The sequence below is a fragment of the Rutilus rutilus genome (assembly GCF_951802725.1).
Source record: "Rutilus rutilus genome assembly, chromosome: 3".
In the NCBI taxonomy this organism is placed as follows: Eukaryota; Metazoa; Chordata; class Actinopteri; order Cypriniformes; family Leuciscidae; genus Rutilus; species Rutilus rutilus.
In genome coordinates this window covers 56,786,464-56,802,845 of record NC_140211.1, presented here as the reverse complement: position 1 = coordinate 56,802,845, position 16,382 = coordinate 56,786,464, and the positions used below count along the sequence as shown (strand labels likewise).

Below are 16,382 nucleotides of genomic sequence, written 5' to 3'. Positions count from 1 at the left end.
GACACTTATACATGAACGCTAAATAAAGTGATGTGCGTGTTTATATGTCACAAGCTTCAAATCGGATTTAATCTTTTGACATGCGCACACTGCAGTCACAGAGCCCTCTGTTGTTGTATACTACTAACCATCCTCATTTTCTTTTCTTTTTTTAAGAGCAGACTTAATACTTATCTAATATGGAAAATAACTACAATATAGAATTAGTAGCAACATGCTAACAATGTGCTAAACCATGCTAGTAACATGTTAAAGGGTAACTAAACCCCTGGTCAGAGCCTGACTCCACCCACTGTCAATATTTGAAAAATGCTAGAAAAGTGGGCAGACCCCAGCGGAGATAGAGGGGACGAACCGTGAGCGGGGGGGGCGTGCACCTGAGACCTGCTGTCAGACTCTAAAATGGAGTTTGCTCACAGAGTCGAAAGACGACGTAAAGTGCATCTGATGAGTTTTATCAGAGCCCGTCATTCTCTGGTTTTATCGAGTTGATGTCAATAGCGCGCGCTCTCTATAGGCATATTCATATTTTGCCGCTATGTGAAAAAATCCAGCAAAATGCGCCGACACGTTTGTCGACCCCAGAGGATTAACTTTAGCCTAACCATAAATTGTGATTAAAATATATATGATCACTCACATCAAGACGCCGCTGCGGTGGTGGAGTCCATGCAGGATCAGCAGCATTTTGCACTGTCGCTTTTCAGCGCGAGCTGTGTGGAGGAGAAGCCCATTTCCACCTCTATTGCGTTGGAGAAGCAATCCCGCGAAAATGCAGGTTTCACACTCACGGTCTTCCAGGCCAAGTGCATGCAAACACTGGCGCCTATTTTCCAAGTCTGCTGGAAAGCTATGCAGTCCAGCAGTGCTGTTGCAACCAGCAACACTACACCTACGTACCCTCCTGACCACTGTACACAGATAAATCTACGCTAGCTCATACCAAGGGCGTGGTGAGCTCGTACCAGGGGCGTGGTAGAGCTGGAACCTGCTTACGTCACCTGCCACCTTTTACGTCACTTGCCACCGCAACATCCAATAGGAAAATTCAACTGCAGTAGCCACCGTTCAACCTTAAGAGGGCAGCACTCAGACGTTTTTACACCATATATTGTAAAATTAAAACACTTTATACCCAAATGTCAAAAAAGTTACTCGAATCAATGACCAGCACTAATAAAGCCTCATTCTTACAGATCATTAAATAAAAAAAGTGGGTTTAGGGTTTAGTTACCCTTTAAATCATTCTGACAACGTGTTAAATCATGTTAGCAACAAGCTAAATCATGCTAACAACATGCTAGCACTGTGTTAAGTCTTGTTAGCAACTTGTTAAATCATTTTAGCAACATGTTGAATCATGCAAACATGCTAAATCATGCTACCAACTTGCTAGCAATGTGTTAAATCTCGCTAACAACATGTTAAATCATGTTAGAAACATTCTATCTATCTATCTATCTATCTATCTATCTATCTATCTGTCTGTCTGTCTGTCTGAAAACCTTTAAACTACAAGCTTTTAAAAATTTCTGGTTAGGCTTTCTCAAGCCAACTTCAAAATTTGTCTTGAAAAACTTTTTTTTATCTAGTTATCATTTAAATTTGAGAGTACATTTTATTTCAATGGTCCACTTTAGAGAGTCTATTACCTATAAGTAACTTTAACTACATGTCAACTAACTTAGTATTAGTAGACTGTTAGTTTCAGCTTCGGATTCAAAGTTACTTATAGTCAGTATAATGTCTGTTGAGGAGCATCAAAATAAAATGTTAGCAGAAATTAAGCAGACAGTCTACTGATAATGACTGCTAGTTGACATGTAGTTGCAAAGTTACTTATAGTTAGTACTAGAATGTCTAAAGTGTTACCAAATGTTATTATATTTGTCACCATATTTATTCTGTAATTTATTTAACAGATAGCATTCATTTTTATGCATCCAGTGCTGGTCATCAGGCTAGACTCACAAAGTAATTTTAGCATGTTTCACATTATCAGATTTCACACAGCAATGGAATACTTGGACAAATACAAAATGACCCCTGAAAAACAGATGCAAGTATTTGGGTGGGAGGGAGCAGTCGACTGCTGGCAAGCTCTTTAGGCAATATATGACCGTAAGATGAAGTCACAAACATTGCGACTGGAGTCGACTCCCACTCATCGAGAAACACAGTCAATGCTTTATGTGGAGAAGTACCAGCTGGTGCCACGGTCTCATAGTCCTCCATACTTATTTGTGTGCATCAGAAACTAGGAAATGAACATGCAATTTAAGCGTAAATCCACATCGACCATCTTCGGCTGTGTATTTGCATTACTCCTTCCCAAAATCTGCTTTGCTGAGAAAAGTAAGTAACTCTTGTTTCAGATATTAGATTGAAATATAGGCTATTTGGTGAACTGTCATCAGCAACACTATTGTGTCGGTGCAACATGTATCACTCTCTCTCTGTGGGTATTTCGTATGATGTAGGGGTGAATTTGGGATGATTGGGACACTTCTTGCCATTGAGTGTCCCGATCAACCTGAACTCAAGTGATTTCAGCTCAGGCAGTGGCAATAAAAAGACGCCATGTCTGTTCATTGTCTTTGGATGTAGAGAATGTAGAGGTTGGAAATATGTCTAATGTTCAAAATACTTTCATTGTGTCATCAAACAAACTGCCCCTTAAAATGGGTCACACTTTATATTTGGTGTCTTTACCTATGTGCATACATCAAAATTAATAATAATAATTGTTAGGTACAATAAACGCATTGTGTTGATGTCGTATTGCTATTGAGGTGGATAAGGTTAGGACAGGTTTGGTGGTATGGGTAGGTTGTGTAATTATAGATGTAATTACATTGTAATGTACTTTTATGTTGCACTGTATCAAATGATTTAAATGTTCGTGTGTTTTCAACACACTTTCTATTGTCAGTATGTAAATGAAGAATGTTTACTTGTTCTCTGTGTTACCCATTTCACATTTACTTTTGACAGCTCCATGTCTTTCAGTTCTCCCCCTACGTTTGGCCTAAAACACTTGTGTTCGCTGACATCCGGTTTGAAATGCTGACTACAAACATGGAGGTTTTTCAGATTTCCCGTCGCGTAATTCTCTCAGTATTTACGATTCTTTGCATCCTTTAGCCGATGCCTTCAACGCGGCGGATCCGTCACTGGAAACCGAAAGTTACTCACTTCGGCTAAACGTTCATTCTTTGAATTCTGGAACAAAACAAGTCATCACCATTGTGACTAAAAGTTTGCTAAGAAGTAATTCCTCCTAAAGAAAAGGCGTTATTTGAGTCCGTAAGCGTATTATAGCGTGCTGGTGGGAGTGGCCTTGGATGGCAACATGCCCAGTGCATTATGGGTGTCGAAGTGTTCATACCAATTTGGAAAAAGGGAAGAAACAGCCTTCTTCAGCACCAATTAAAAAAAAAAACTGTATAGGCCCATTTTGCCAGCGGTGAAGCACCACTTAATATAAAGTTGGGCCAGATGGTAATATTTGTTTTCTCTCTGCAGTTTGTACAGTCCCTTCAGGGCCTGTGACGATTAAAGAGAACAACACAGATGACACAGTTGTTGTCCACATTAACACAACAACAAAGGATGTAGCGCTGAATCTCACAGAGAATCCTGGAAACGCATTCTATCTGAGAGGTTCAGAACTGATAGCAAAGAAAGGCCTGGACTTTGAAGTATGTTTATTTCATGACTTTCCATTATCTTGTGCGCAATTTGAGTAACAAGACTATGATGATCCTGCTGGAAAAGCCAGATAAAACCTGCTTCACTTCAAACAATTATTTGTTTCCTCAGTATTTTTTGTCTTTTCTTTCCCCCAGTACAAATATCTAAACATTCATAAATCAAGATACATTTACTTGCGATGTAAAATAATTTAAATAACTTAACTTAATAAAGATATTAAGTCTGGTTTTCTGGAGAGAAAAAAATCCAAAATTAAGTTTGTGCTTGAAACTAGAAAAAAAATATCTGCCAGTGGGGTCAAAAAAATATTTTATTATTTTTCTGACCCCACTGGCAGATTATTATTATTTTTTCTTGTTTTAAGCACAAATTATTTAATATCTTAATATAAAAATAATTTTGCTTCTCAAGTAAATGTGTCTTGAACTAATAATTTTGTGAATTTTTTTTTTTTAATGAAAAGCAAGACAAAAATACTAAGCAAGAAAAACTTTTTTTGCAGTGTTTAAAGGATGGTTCGGAGTAAAATCAACCTAGGGTCCTTTGCACCATGACCTCGAGCCAAACACCCCCCACCCCCAGAAGCCTGTTTTCCCTTGGTCGAACATTATTAAAGTTAGAGCTTATTTAGAGATATAAGCCGTATGGCTTAGTGCAGGCGCTAATGGATCCTAGGCTGTATCTCGTAAATCGCCCCACTAATAATGCCCAGAATGGTACCAAACTTCTACAGTAGTACAAATAGGTTCTGTACTCATAAAAAGAGGCATTGGAAAGTTGTGTGGCTGTGGTTGTGTGTGAATGTGTTTGGCTCAAGGTCATGGTGCAAAGGACCCTAGGTTGATTTTACTCCGAACCATCCCTTTATGATGGCAGCTGTGTTTACATGGTTTCTAGCTTTCATTCGTGGTCACTATCTGATCCAAGCTGGTTTAGATGATGGTTAATCGGACAAATTACCAGCCAGTTGACTTGGTTTAAACCTGATGGTGGACCAAGCTGGACCGACAACAAACCAGCTGCCATCTTCCACATACCAGTTTGACTGATCTTAAGTTAATATGACTTTGGTTAAACACGATGAAAATGCACAATGAATGATCACAGCAGTTTGATCCTAACTTCAGTTGATATTAACCTGTTTTCCAGACACTTTCAGGTCCTGAGGAGCTAACTGTCCAGGTCCGGTGTAATAAAACTGGCTACAGAAGTGTAAGTTACTCACAAGTACAATTACATGTAAATGAATTCAATGCAGATGAATGTAAAACAAAAAGGCAGAGACTATTTGCTCTGTGCAAACAAGTGAAAAGAGCAGCATTTTCAGCATCAAGAGCACAAGTGTTAAATGTATTTAGATGCCATTTATACTTGGCTGGCAGATACTAGTCAATATTAGAAGTGGATCAAAACATGTCATCAAAGTTATACATGGATTTTGAACAATACATGTTTGATCAACTTTGATGAACTTTTTTGCTCCACTTCAAATGTTGACTACTGTATTTACCCGTCAGTGTATTGTAGTATAAAACAGTATGCAATAATAACAACAAATTGAGTGTAAATTATTATATTTATTTAAATCATTAAATGGATGTTGCCTTACTGGGACAAATCTCTCCCAACACATTCCCCTAACCCTACCCGACTAACACTTTATTCCTACCAATAAATACCCGTTAGTCACTTTAGTTCCAGTTTGTTTTGTTTTTTTAATACAAAGACATCCATGCATTTTTAGTGTCCCAATTATTTTGGGGGTCACTGTTATCGTATATTGCAGTATAAATAGTTTTTCTCTGTTATTTTTATTTAAAGATGAAGCCAGCTGTTACATCTGTAGTTTTGACCTTTTTATATTAATTTGTACATTTTATCTACAGATCACTCTGATTGTGATTGTTCGTGTTGAGAATATCAATGACAACACTCCATCATTTGGCCAGAGCGAGTATACGCTTAACGTAAATGAGGTGAGAGCATGCTATTCAAGTTTCTAGACCAACTTTCAATGTAAGGATGTTGTCATCTAGTCCATAAATGTTACATTGTGTGTGTATTGCACAGCTTACACCAGTTAATACCAGCATTGGCCTGATTGAAGCAATCGATGATGATTCTGAGGTTCTGTATTATTCTATAGAACCAACTTTGGTAAGTAACCAATTCCTTTTATCTAGATTTTAAAAAATTCACGAATAGTACACCTAAAAATAAGTCAGACATCATTCACTTATACTCATGTAGTTTTCAAACCCATATGGTTTTATAATGAAATCTGAGAGATTTCTGTCCCTCCATTGAAAGTCTATTTCACCCAAAACTTCAGCTTGGGTAAATGCTTTAAAATGTTTATGGGTAATGACATAAAAGGTTCAGTAACCACTCGTCCTACTCGCCACATGACCATTTACCATGTGCTCTATGTACAGTATGTGCGTTGATCAATGTTTATATGTGAATAAAAGTCTAACTCTGTTCATCATATAAAGTGATTGTGTCTCTTCAGAAGACTTGGATTAAACTGCTCGCTTCATATAAATGATGAACTTTTTGAAGCGTCAAGGTTTTGGGTGAATGGATCTTCATTGGAGGTACAGAAGGTTTCAAAGATGAATGAAAGTCTTGTGGATTTGGATGGCATGAGAGTGAGTGATTGATTGACTGAATTTTCATTTTTGGTTAAACCATCCCATTAAGTAATTAATAGCTGAAAATCAAACATGGTCCTTCAAGATGCTTAATGTCAGATCTGATTCCAATGATGGAAAATCCCATTGGCTCTCATATGGCTTGTGACCAATTCCAATTGTTATGTTTAAAAATGTGCAAGCTTGAATGAGAATTTAGAGCTATTGGTTTAGCACAATATCAGTATGAGTAAAGCTGGGTTCACACTGCATGATTTGGCCATGATTTACCTGTCTGAGATATCCATGCCAGTGGGAATATTAGTGGCTCCCATCCATCACAGAGTGTTCTGCTGCTGGTCCCGTCCAACAATGGTTGTCTTTGTCGCCATTAGTCCAGTCCAACACCAAGCCTGTTTCCTTACCCAGCACCTGTTCTATGCCACTGATGTTTACACCCAGCATTCCTCTCCTGCCTGCTCCACTGAAGCCAGCCATTCCTTCAGCCCTTCGGCTCCCCTATTGGCTACGCCATACAACCCGGATCCACATTGGGGCTTTCTCCCTGTGAGCCCTCAGCTCCACCTGGGACCATCGTCTTTCCGGCTCCACCTTGGCTCCTCCCTCCATCAGCTCCACCTCGGCTACGCCCTGGCTCCTCGCCCCCTCGGCTCCACCTGGGACCATCGTCTTTCCGGCTCCACCTTGGCTCCTCCCTCCATCAGCTCCACCTCGGCTACGCCCTGGCTCCTCGCCCCCTTGGCTCCACCTGGGACCATCGTCCTTCCGGCTACACCTTGGCTCCTCTCTCCATCAGCTCCACCTCGGCTACACCCTGGCCCCACGCCCCCTCGGCTCCACCTGGGACCATCGTCCTTCTGGCTCCACCTTGGCTCCTCCCTCCATCAGCTCCACCTCGGCTACGCCCTGGCCTCACGCCCCCTCGCCTGCACCTGGGACCATCGTCCTTCCGGCTCCACCTTGGCTCCTCCCTCCATCAGCTCCACCTCGGCTACGCCCTGGCTCCTCGCCCCCTTGGCTCACCTGGGACCATCGTCCTTCCGGCTCCACCTTGGCTCCTCCCTCCATCAGCTCCACATCGGCTACGCCCTGGCCCCATGCCCCCTCGGCTCCACCTGGGACCATCGTCCTTCCGGCTCCACCTTGGCTCCTCCCTCCATCAGCTCCACCTCGGCTACGCCCTGGATCCACACCCCTCGGCTCCACCTGGGACCATCGTCCTTCCGGCTTCACCTTGGCTCCTCCCTCCATCAGCTCCACCTCGGCTACGCCCTGGCCCCACGCCCCCTCGGCTGCAGCTGGGACCATCGTCCTTCCAGCTCCACCTTGGCTCCTCCCTCCATCAGCTCCACCTCGGCTATGCCCTGGCTCCTCGCCCCCTCGGCGAGGAGAAAGGTGACCGGGCTGTCGTTACTCTACCATCGCCATGGACTTCTGGACCTTCGGCTACGCCTCATTCCTCCATCGCTACAGCTCTGTTGGACTCCTCCTTCCCTCAGGCTCTGCCTCTGTCACTCACACCATTGTCGCCTCAGTCCTCAGACATCCAAGCTCCACCTCGGCCACTCATCACCACGTCTCCACCTTGGTCTCCTGGTCCAACAATGTTGCCTGGTCTCTCAGTCCATAAGGCTCCGCCTGGGCCTCCACATCTTCTGGCATCACTGCTGTTAAGCTCAAGTTTCCACCTTGGCTTCTCCCTCCATTAGTTCTGCAGTGGGTCACCTTCCTCCTGGCTGTCTCCTGGGTCACTCTGAGCTCTTATCAGATGTCCGCTCCTCCATGGGACCTTCCACCGTCATCTCCACCCTGTTTTTTTCTGCCAGCATCCCTCCCTGCCTCCTGATCTGCAACGGCACCTCATCCACCTCCAGAGCCTCCACCCTCCCTCCCTCACATCATCAGCTACGGCTCGCTGAGGCGTCTTTTGGGGGGTGTTTCCAAAATCCATGTTAAAAAATAAAGGTGACTGAGCCTTCTCAGTGGCTGCTCCTAATCTCTGGAATAGTCTACCTGTTCATAAAAGAACAGCTCGGACTGCTGAATTTTTCAAGTTGTTGCTTAAGACCCACCTGTATTTCTTAGCTTTCGTTTCGAGTTGAGACATTTTCTATTGTGTTTGTTGTTTATTTGTTTGTGTACCCTGATATTGTCAAGCACTTTAGTCAACTATGGTTGTTTGTAAATGTGCATTCTGTCCGTGTTTACTTTCGTTTACATGGACTTTTAGTTTGTTTTCCTTAGTTACCTGTTTCTTTTGTTCCTCTGTTCCCGCCAGCCCTTAGTTGCCATACTAATTTATTTGATCATCACACCTGTTCTTATTTGTGTTCATTATCATTTTGTATTTAAGTTCCTCACTGCCTTCAGTGTCCGGTATTGCCGCGTTGTGCTTGATCCCTTTGGATGATCTGTGTTGCTTTATTTATTAAACTACTACTGTTATTTTAAACTACTTTACCTATGTTCATCATCTTTGGACTTTAAATGTTACACTGACAACAAGCAACAATCGTAAATGACTATTGTAAATTGTACACTGTGCACCTGGCTTTAATGACATTGTTGCTTGAGCCATTACTTTAATATGAATGTTTCTTTACAGAACAGATACTTCAGACTTGAGACCATGTATACGCCAAACATCCTTGTGAACAAAGTTTTAGATTACGATGTCATCCAACAGGTGAAACTGATCTTGTATGCGCAGGTATGTGAAATGAATTAGAATTTGAATGCGTTAAAAGTTCTCTCCTGATCTCACGTTTAACACAAACAAGTCTTGACTCCATCAGGATACTCCACTGCCATCGCAACATACTCCACTGCCATCACAACCGAGTGAACGCTCCTTCACAGCTACAGCCACCATCACCGTCAATATTATAGACATTGATAACCGTCCTCCGTGGTTTCAGCCATGTACAAGAGTAACCATTGGTAATGCCAAAATCTGCCTGAGCCTCGGCTACAGGGGCAGGGTGAACTTAACAGAGAAGCAGGTACATTATCATTCATATTATGACCATGGTTAATAAATGTAATGCTGTATTTCAGAATTATCCATACAACATGTATATTTCCAGGAGGGAGCCTTGCAATTGCAGCCAGGTCCAGTGTATGCCAGAGATGGAGATAAAAGCAGAAATGAAGAGATAAGCTATAAAATTGTTCGAGGTAGTAAAGCATTTTTCCTAAAATAACTGTTGCCCCTCAATTTTCAACATGAACTGCACAAGCTATCATTTCTGTAACTGCCTAGGAAATGAAGACAACATATTTCAGATTGATGAGAACTCCGGCAACATATCCATGCTGAAACCAGCAGATATAGCAGGCCCAATCTCCCTCTTAGTTTTGGTGAGTTTCTTGTACATATTATAAAAACTTTGAGAAGTCTAGTCTACATATGCATCCTCACAATATCTGCACCAGCCTAAGAGCAGATACAGCTGAATCACTGCGTAATTTTGATAACAGCGGCCTTCCTTTATTTGTCCTTCCTAGGCTTCCCAGGTCTTAAACCGAGATCAGTTTGCCACCACTTCAGTCACCATTGATGTAATGAAAAAGAGCAGAAATCCTCCGAGGTTTGAGAAAGAACGATATGAAGGGTATGTTTACATTACTTCAGGGCCTGAAAACATGGTGCTGAGAGACAGGACGACCAACAGACCATTCAGAGTCAGAGCAAGAGATGAAGACTTTGCAAGTGTAAGTTTTAAGTGTAAAATTATGGTCACCCATAAACATGAAACCTGTTTAATAAGAGATTGGCAGTTTCTTCCTTTATTTTTCAGGGAATCAATCCTGACATAAGATATGAAGTGCAATACAGCAGCTATGTCAATATCACAACAGATGGGTTTATACTTTTGAAGAAAGCAGTTCGGACCGATTCCTTCGCTTTGCAGGCAAGTAAATATGTTTAATTGCATCTATTTTGAGGATATTTTAACCACAACATAGTTGATAGTAGTTGAAATCAATCTACTTTCACAGTTACATGGTCCTCCATATGTGACACAAAAAGGTTTCAGCAAGTAATTTGTCAACCCTCACTGAAAGCACAGAATTTCACTCAGAAATTGCTGGTAAAAACAACAACAACAAAGAAAACATTGAAGTGGACAGAATGAAATAGTGTTTTCTTGTAAAACAAACTTCAATAATGTTTTTCAAAAACTTGTACTTAAATGTACTTACATGAAAATAAAATAAAATAAATAAATAAAATAAAATAATAAAATGTCTATGTTGTATTGCAAAACACAATCTTTTTTTTACAGTGTACTTGCATAAAAATAAATTAATAAAATGAAATAAAATAAAATAATCAGATAAGACTTTATTTCATGGTGACAGTTACATTTTACTTACTCAAATAAGTACTGAGTAATATTAATTAACTACATGTACTTACTATAAAGTTACGTTACGGTTTGATTTGGGTTAGTTACTTGTAATTATGCATAACTTACAGTTATTACCATAGTAAGTACATGTAGTAGTGTGTAACTACGTCACCTTAAAATAAAGTGTTAACTAAAATATATAAAATATATATAAAATAAAATAAAATAATGTCTATGTTGTATTGCAAAGCATAATCTTTTTACAGTGTACAGTATGTACTCACGTAAAAATAAAATAAAATAAAATAAAATGTCTTTGTTGTATTGGAAAACACTTGCTGCTATTGAGGTCATAATCTTTTTTTACAGTGTATGTACTTACATTAAGTAAATAAATAAATAAATAAATAATATTTGTATTGCATGGGTATGTACATAGTTAAAGACACTTTATATAAAGTAAGTCCAAAAGACTTCCGGTCACTTTGCTGTTGCAAACTTCTGTCAATGTTAAGGCTAAAATCTTTCAAATAGAATCTGAATTTTAATTGTTTGTTTCATCGCCAGCTTCGGGCGGTGGACGTGTCCACTGGTGAGTCAGGGACAGCTGCTCTCTCTGTCCTTGTAATACCATGTAAGTTTGCATCTAAAATGTTAATTAACCCACTCAGTGTGAAAGTCCTAATGTTTATCCAGCATGATGGCTGTCTAACATTTCTCCACATCAGCCGCGGGGGTCCAGTCGCCCGACGAGAGCTTCCGCGCAGGAGACATGGCTTTACTGGGCTTCGTAATGGCCGCTTTACTGGTGCTCTGCCTCATTGTGATCGGCTATCTGATATCCCGTGTCAAGAAGGGGAATCCTGACGCGTTCAAGTTGTCTGAGGTCAGCATCTTCTCATCAAAGCTCAGTGAGTCCAGCTCTGAGTGTCCACTTTGTAAAAGAACTGAGGCTTAAAGGGTGACATATTATGCCTCTTTTCACAAGAATGTGTCTGTGAAATTTCAGCCCCAGATCATTTATTACAGCTTGTCAAATTTGCCCCTTTTTGGGTGTGAGCCTTTAAATGCAAATGAGCTTCTGCTCCGACCCCGTTCAGAAGAGGCCGATCCTTTACACAAGCTTCAGATACTCCGGCGATAACAAAACAGGCGAATCTCACTCATCCAAAATCTCAGAAATAACCAGTAGCGAGTGAAGCCTTACGGAGAGACTCAGGAAGAGTTTAACTTTTAGACGCACCTGGATGTTTCTGAATGGTTAGTGGAGACATTTATGGAGTTGTTGTGGAGTTACATTGATTAATCTCATCGACTTGCATGAACTTGAACTTTTACACAAGTTAACAGTTCCCTGAGGACTTTATAAGACAGCTGTGACATGTTTTGGTCAAATACTGTTCAGTGCTCGTCTGTGCAGCAACGACAGAACAATTTGCATGTTTTGCTCGAACTTTTGCCATTACGTTAGAACTGGTCACTGTTGTTGCTTCTGAAAATCAAATGGCGTCGCCGTGGGTGTAAACGTGAAGATTAAGGGGTATTATAATAAGATCCTCTTCCTACGTCAGAAGGGAAGCGAAATCTGATCGGCTCATCTCTTGACATGCTTGCAGAGAAAGGCTCACTAAAACAAAGTTAGGTTGTCACTTTTCATGTTTTCTGGGTTGGTAGATGCACCGGAGACCCGATTATAGCACTTAAAGGATTTGTTCACTTTCAAAAAAAATATTGCTGATAATTTACTCACCCCGATGTCATCCAAGACATCCATGTCTTTCTTTCTTCAGTCGAAAAGAAATTAAGGTTTTTGAGGAAAACATTCCAGGATTTTTCTACATAGAATGGACTTCAATGGCAACCAAATATTCCAATGTTCAAAGAAGGTTCAAATGTCCGTCTCAATGCAGCTTCAAAGTCTCTACACGATTCCAGTCAAGAAATAAGGGTCTTATCTATCTATCTATCTATCTATCTATCTATCTATCTATATAGATATATATTATTATTTTTTATTTATTTTTTTATCACAAATGCCCGTCTTGTACCATCTCTGAGATGCGTCATCACGTTGGAAAGGTCACGAAAAAAATAAATAATAATAATAATAAATTAAAACAAAGATGTCGGATGATTTTGAAGTTGGAGGAGAAAATGAGATGACATTTTTCGCCCTTCCCTACCTTTTTGAACCGGAGAACACAGACAAATAACTTAGATGACGTGACGCGTGACGCGTGACCTTTCCAACGTGATGACGCAATGCATGGCACATCTCAGAGATGGTACACGATGGGCATTTGTGGTTAAAAAGTATATAATTGAAAAAGAAATTTGGAAATTGACCAATCGTTTCTCTAGATAAGACTCTTATTTCTCGACTGGGATCGTGTCGAGACTTTGAAGCTGCATTGAGACGGACATTTGAACCTTCTTTGAACATTGGAATAGTTGGTTGCCATTGAAGTCCATTCTGTGTAGAAAAATCCTGGAATGTTTTCCTCAAAAACCATCCAAGACATGGATATCTTGGATGACATCGGGGTGAGTAAATTATCAGCAAACATTTTTTTGAAAGTGAACTTAATCCTTTAAACACGAAAAAAGTCAAATTTTCATGATATGTCCCCTTTAAGAGAAAGTTCCTTAAGAACGCCGTAATCATGTAGTACAGCAGGTAATTTTCAGCTCATGAAATTGTGAGATTAACCCTCTGCCCTCATTCAGTGTTTAGGGTCATGCTTGAAGTTTACTCAGCCCCCTAACAGGCCAAGACCGAGAGATAGCATGCAGTTCAACAATGATGGTTTCTTAAATGAAGGAGACACAGGGAGATCCAGAGCCAGGCGAGCTGAACTGAGAGAAGGGAGACTGGATGCGGTTCAAGCAGCAAGAGTGCGAGTGATTCCTCGTGAAAGACTGAGGCACTGCCGATCCTGTGGACTCCAGACGAGTTTCAACCATTCCCATCACAGTCCAGTCGTCCAAACCAAAGGGAAGGCCAATAAGCATAGAGTGAAGTCCATTCTGGCTAAAGAGAGGAGGAAGGATGACAGACACAAGAGCGTTTGGTTCAAGGAGAGCGAGGATTCTTCAGACATCGAGGTTGAGATCATCCCTGACACTATAGGGATTAAGCCTGAAGAGGAGGTGGAGAGAGTCGAAGGGGATTTCGCTTCCCATGCACCGGAAGACAGTCAAATGGAACTGGGGGATTTGATAATGTCGAATATACAGGACTTGAGTAGCAGGGAAATTTCTGACGGCAGAGACGGACTGAATACAGACAGAAAAGATCCGTGAGGAACCGGCTTGAGCTCTTCTGCTCGTCAGAGACTCTGGAGTTTTTCAGTTCGGCTGTAATAAGATGTCTTCGCAAAAAGGAAACACGGTTCAGTTGATTCAGATGTGATTAATAGCAAAATACTGACACATTTAGTGACCAATGTATGTGAATGATGATGCTTTTTTTTTTTTCATTGTGTGATAATGCGTGCTAAACTAAAATGTGTTAATGTAATGTGTCTATAATTTAAGAAAACAAACCTGAGAATTTAATGTTGGCTTGCTGCTTAATTTAACATCAGCTGTGTTTATGAATAATACATTGTGGAATACAGTGTTTTGTATTATTATGTAAATTATTATGTGGTGGTGGGGTGGGGGATGCAAAATAAAGCAAATTTGAACCATTCGAGAAAGTATCCACACTTGATGTGATGCCTGACAAAAGAATATTATTAAAAACAAAAACAAGCATGTGTAACAAGGCTATATTTACAGCGACTTGATTACTTGAATACCGCTACTAGTTTCTGAATTGTTACACAAAAGATTTGTTTGATGTCTTTTTTCTTTAAAAGGTTTTGTCCTTTTAAATGTGGTAAATACAAACATAAGGCTCTTCAGCAGTGTTGGGGAAAGTTACTTTTAAAAGTAATGCGTTACTCCCTAAAATGTAAGCATTTTTCACACCTTGGCAGGGCTTGCTCTTTTTTTATATATACTGTGTATATATATATATAAAAATACAAATGTTCTATTTTGGGCAAATGTGAAGACCCTTTCACACCAAAAGTGAAATGAAGAAGTCTCAGGCTGAAGGAAATACAAAATCAAGCCTGTTGTCATTCACTCATAAAAGTGTGAGCTAAACTAATACATGCACCTTCCGCTTGAGGGAGTCCTGAAGATGTTGTGCCAACGCTTCTCTGAAAACACTGCAGGCTGGGCTCTTCTGGTGCGATGTGTGACTTCTTCTCTGTGTGCTCACTAGATATGTGTTGGTTGGCTTTCTAAAAGCTGTTAAAAACAGTAAGAGAAATCAAATCACTTGTGCCATTAGGCTCATTAAAAAAATATGCCTATTTACCAAAGCATTTGTTAAATGCTTAAATTCACATTTGCATTTATTCATTTAGCAGATGCTTTTATCCAAAGCCACTTACAAATGAGGAATACAACTACTCACTTCATCCTATGCAGGCAATAACAAGTGAAATGCTGATTCAGACCATGTCAGTTTAATGTCTAGTGCAAGCATAGAAAATTCAATGAATGTGAAAATTCACACGCTCTTGCAAGTGATCAGTTGTCTGAGCATAATATGTTTTATATGTACGAGGATGTGTGTCTAATAGATTTAGCACAAGAAGTGCAATTGTATCATGGAAGTTACGCTGGGCATCAACAAGGGCAGTCGAGATACTGCATATCAGATCCTTTAACCTCAAAATCCTCTTTCTCAGAACAGATACAATGAAATATACAATAAAATAAATGATAAACCACATTTTAAGGAAGTTTGGTGAGTGATCCAGCATGAAGGAGGCTACTGTTTTCTGCATATTTTGTATAAAAAGAACAGACACTGTTCATCAATACTTGATATGCAAGTATTCAGAAATTTGACATTGGTGGTATAATAGAAGGTCTTCAACAAGTCATATTCAAAACAAATGCTTCTTTTCACTATTCAGTTTATAAAATACAAATATTTCTGCTAGACCATCTGTTATGAACTGCTCCGAGACACGAAGGTTGAGGATCCAAATGCAGTTTATTTAAAGGGTTATTCAGAATGGTAATCAAAATCCAGGCAAAGGTCATATACAGGCAGGCAATCCAACAAACAGACAAATCCAGAGGGTGAGGCAGGAACGGGAAAACCAGGACACGGGCAGAGATCAAAAACCAGGAACACCGGAAACGCTCAGAAATGCAGTGGAATAACGTACAAAATTTCACAGTGAGTGAATGAGTGAACAAGGTATAAATAGGCTGAGACTAACAGGGTAATGAGACACAGGTGAATGCAATCAGTGATGATGAGTCCGGGCAGTGAGTTATGGGAAATGTAGTTTGTGAGGGAGTGATAATAGTCTGGTGTGGAGTGCCCTCTGGTGGCTCTCAAGGGCACTCCAGCTGGTGACCGTTACACCTTCTCTAGTCCGTATAAAATTCATTTGGTGTGTGGTTTTCAATCTCTTTGGCATTGACCTTTTTTTTTCTCTATGCACCTGAAGCAATATGATTTTTAACTAGTTGGACTGCAACTATTTCTTCTGCAGTAAAACCGTTTGAAACTATTTTTGTCTTTTCTTTGCCAGCTTTCACTCAGAATAGCCCGTTTCAGGTTTATCAATGAGACGTTAATGTA

The 16,382-nt window shown here is 40.3% G+C and overlaps 1 protein-coding gene across 5 annotated transcripts; it reads left to right on the top strand.

Annotated features, from left to right (window-relative positions):
• Positions 1–2,106: 2,106 nt before the first annotated feature.
• Positions 2,107–14,418, top strand: cdhr5a (cadherin-related family member 5a). 5 transcript variants are annotated; one of them, XM_084404298.1, is made up of 14 exons: positions 2,107–2,355; positions 3,526–3,701; positions 4,864–4,926; positions 5,601–5,690; positions 5,785–5,871; positions 8,974–9,078; positions 9,164–9,370; positions 9,455–9,545; positions 9,631–9,728; positions 9,876–10,082; positions 10,169–10,282; positions 11,291–11,357; positions 11,452–11,634; positions 13,451–14,417. In XM_084404298.1, exons 1-14 carry the CDS (start codon positions 2,265–2,267, stop codon positions 13,486–13,488), a joined length of 1,617 nt encoding a protein of 538 aa, XP_084260424.1. In that variant the 5' UTR covers positions 2,107–2,264; the 3' UTR covers positions 13,489–14,417. The 5 variants fall into 5 exon arrangements, with proteins under 5 accessions (XP_084260424.1, XP_084260423.1, XP_084260421.1 ...); XM_084404297.1 differs by having other exon boundaries at positions 2,177–2,355; positions 13,545–14,412; XM_084404295.1 differs by having other exon boundaries at positions 2,183–2,355; positions 11,452–11,609; positions 13,451–14,418.
• Positions 14,419–16,382: the final 1,964 nt, after the last annotated feature.

Coding starts and splice junctions, on each gene's coding strand:
- cdhr5a (XM_084404295.1), top strand. CDS start 2,265: ATGAACATGCAATTTAAGCGTAAATCCACATCGACCATCTTCGGCTGT. Junction 2,356..3,525: donor AATCTGCTTTGCTGAGAAAA/GTAAGTAACTCT, acceptor TTCTCTCTGCAG/TTTGTACAGTCCCTTCAGGG. Junction 3,702..4,863: donor AGAAAGGCCTGGACTTTGAA/GTATGTTTATTT, acceptor CCTGTTTTCCAG/ACACTTTCAGGTCCTGAGGA.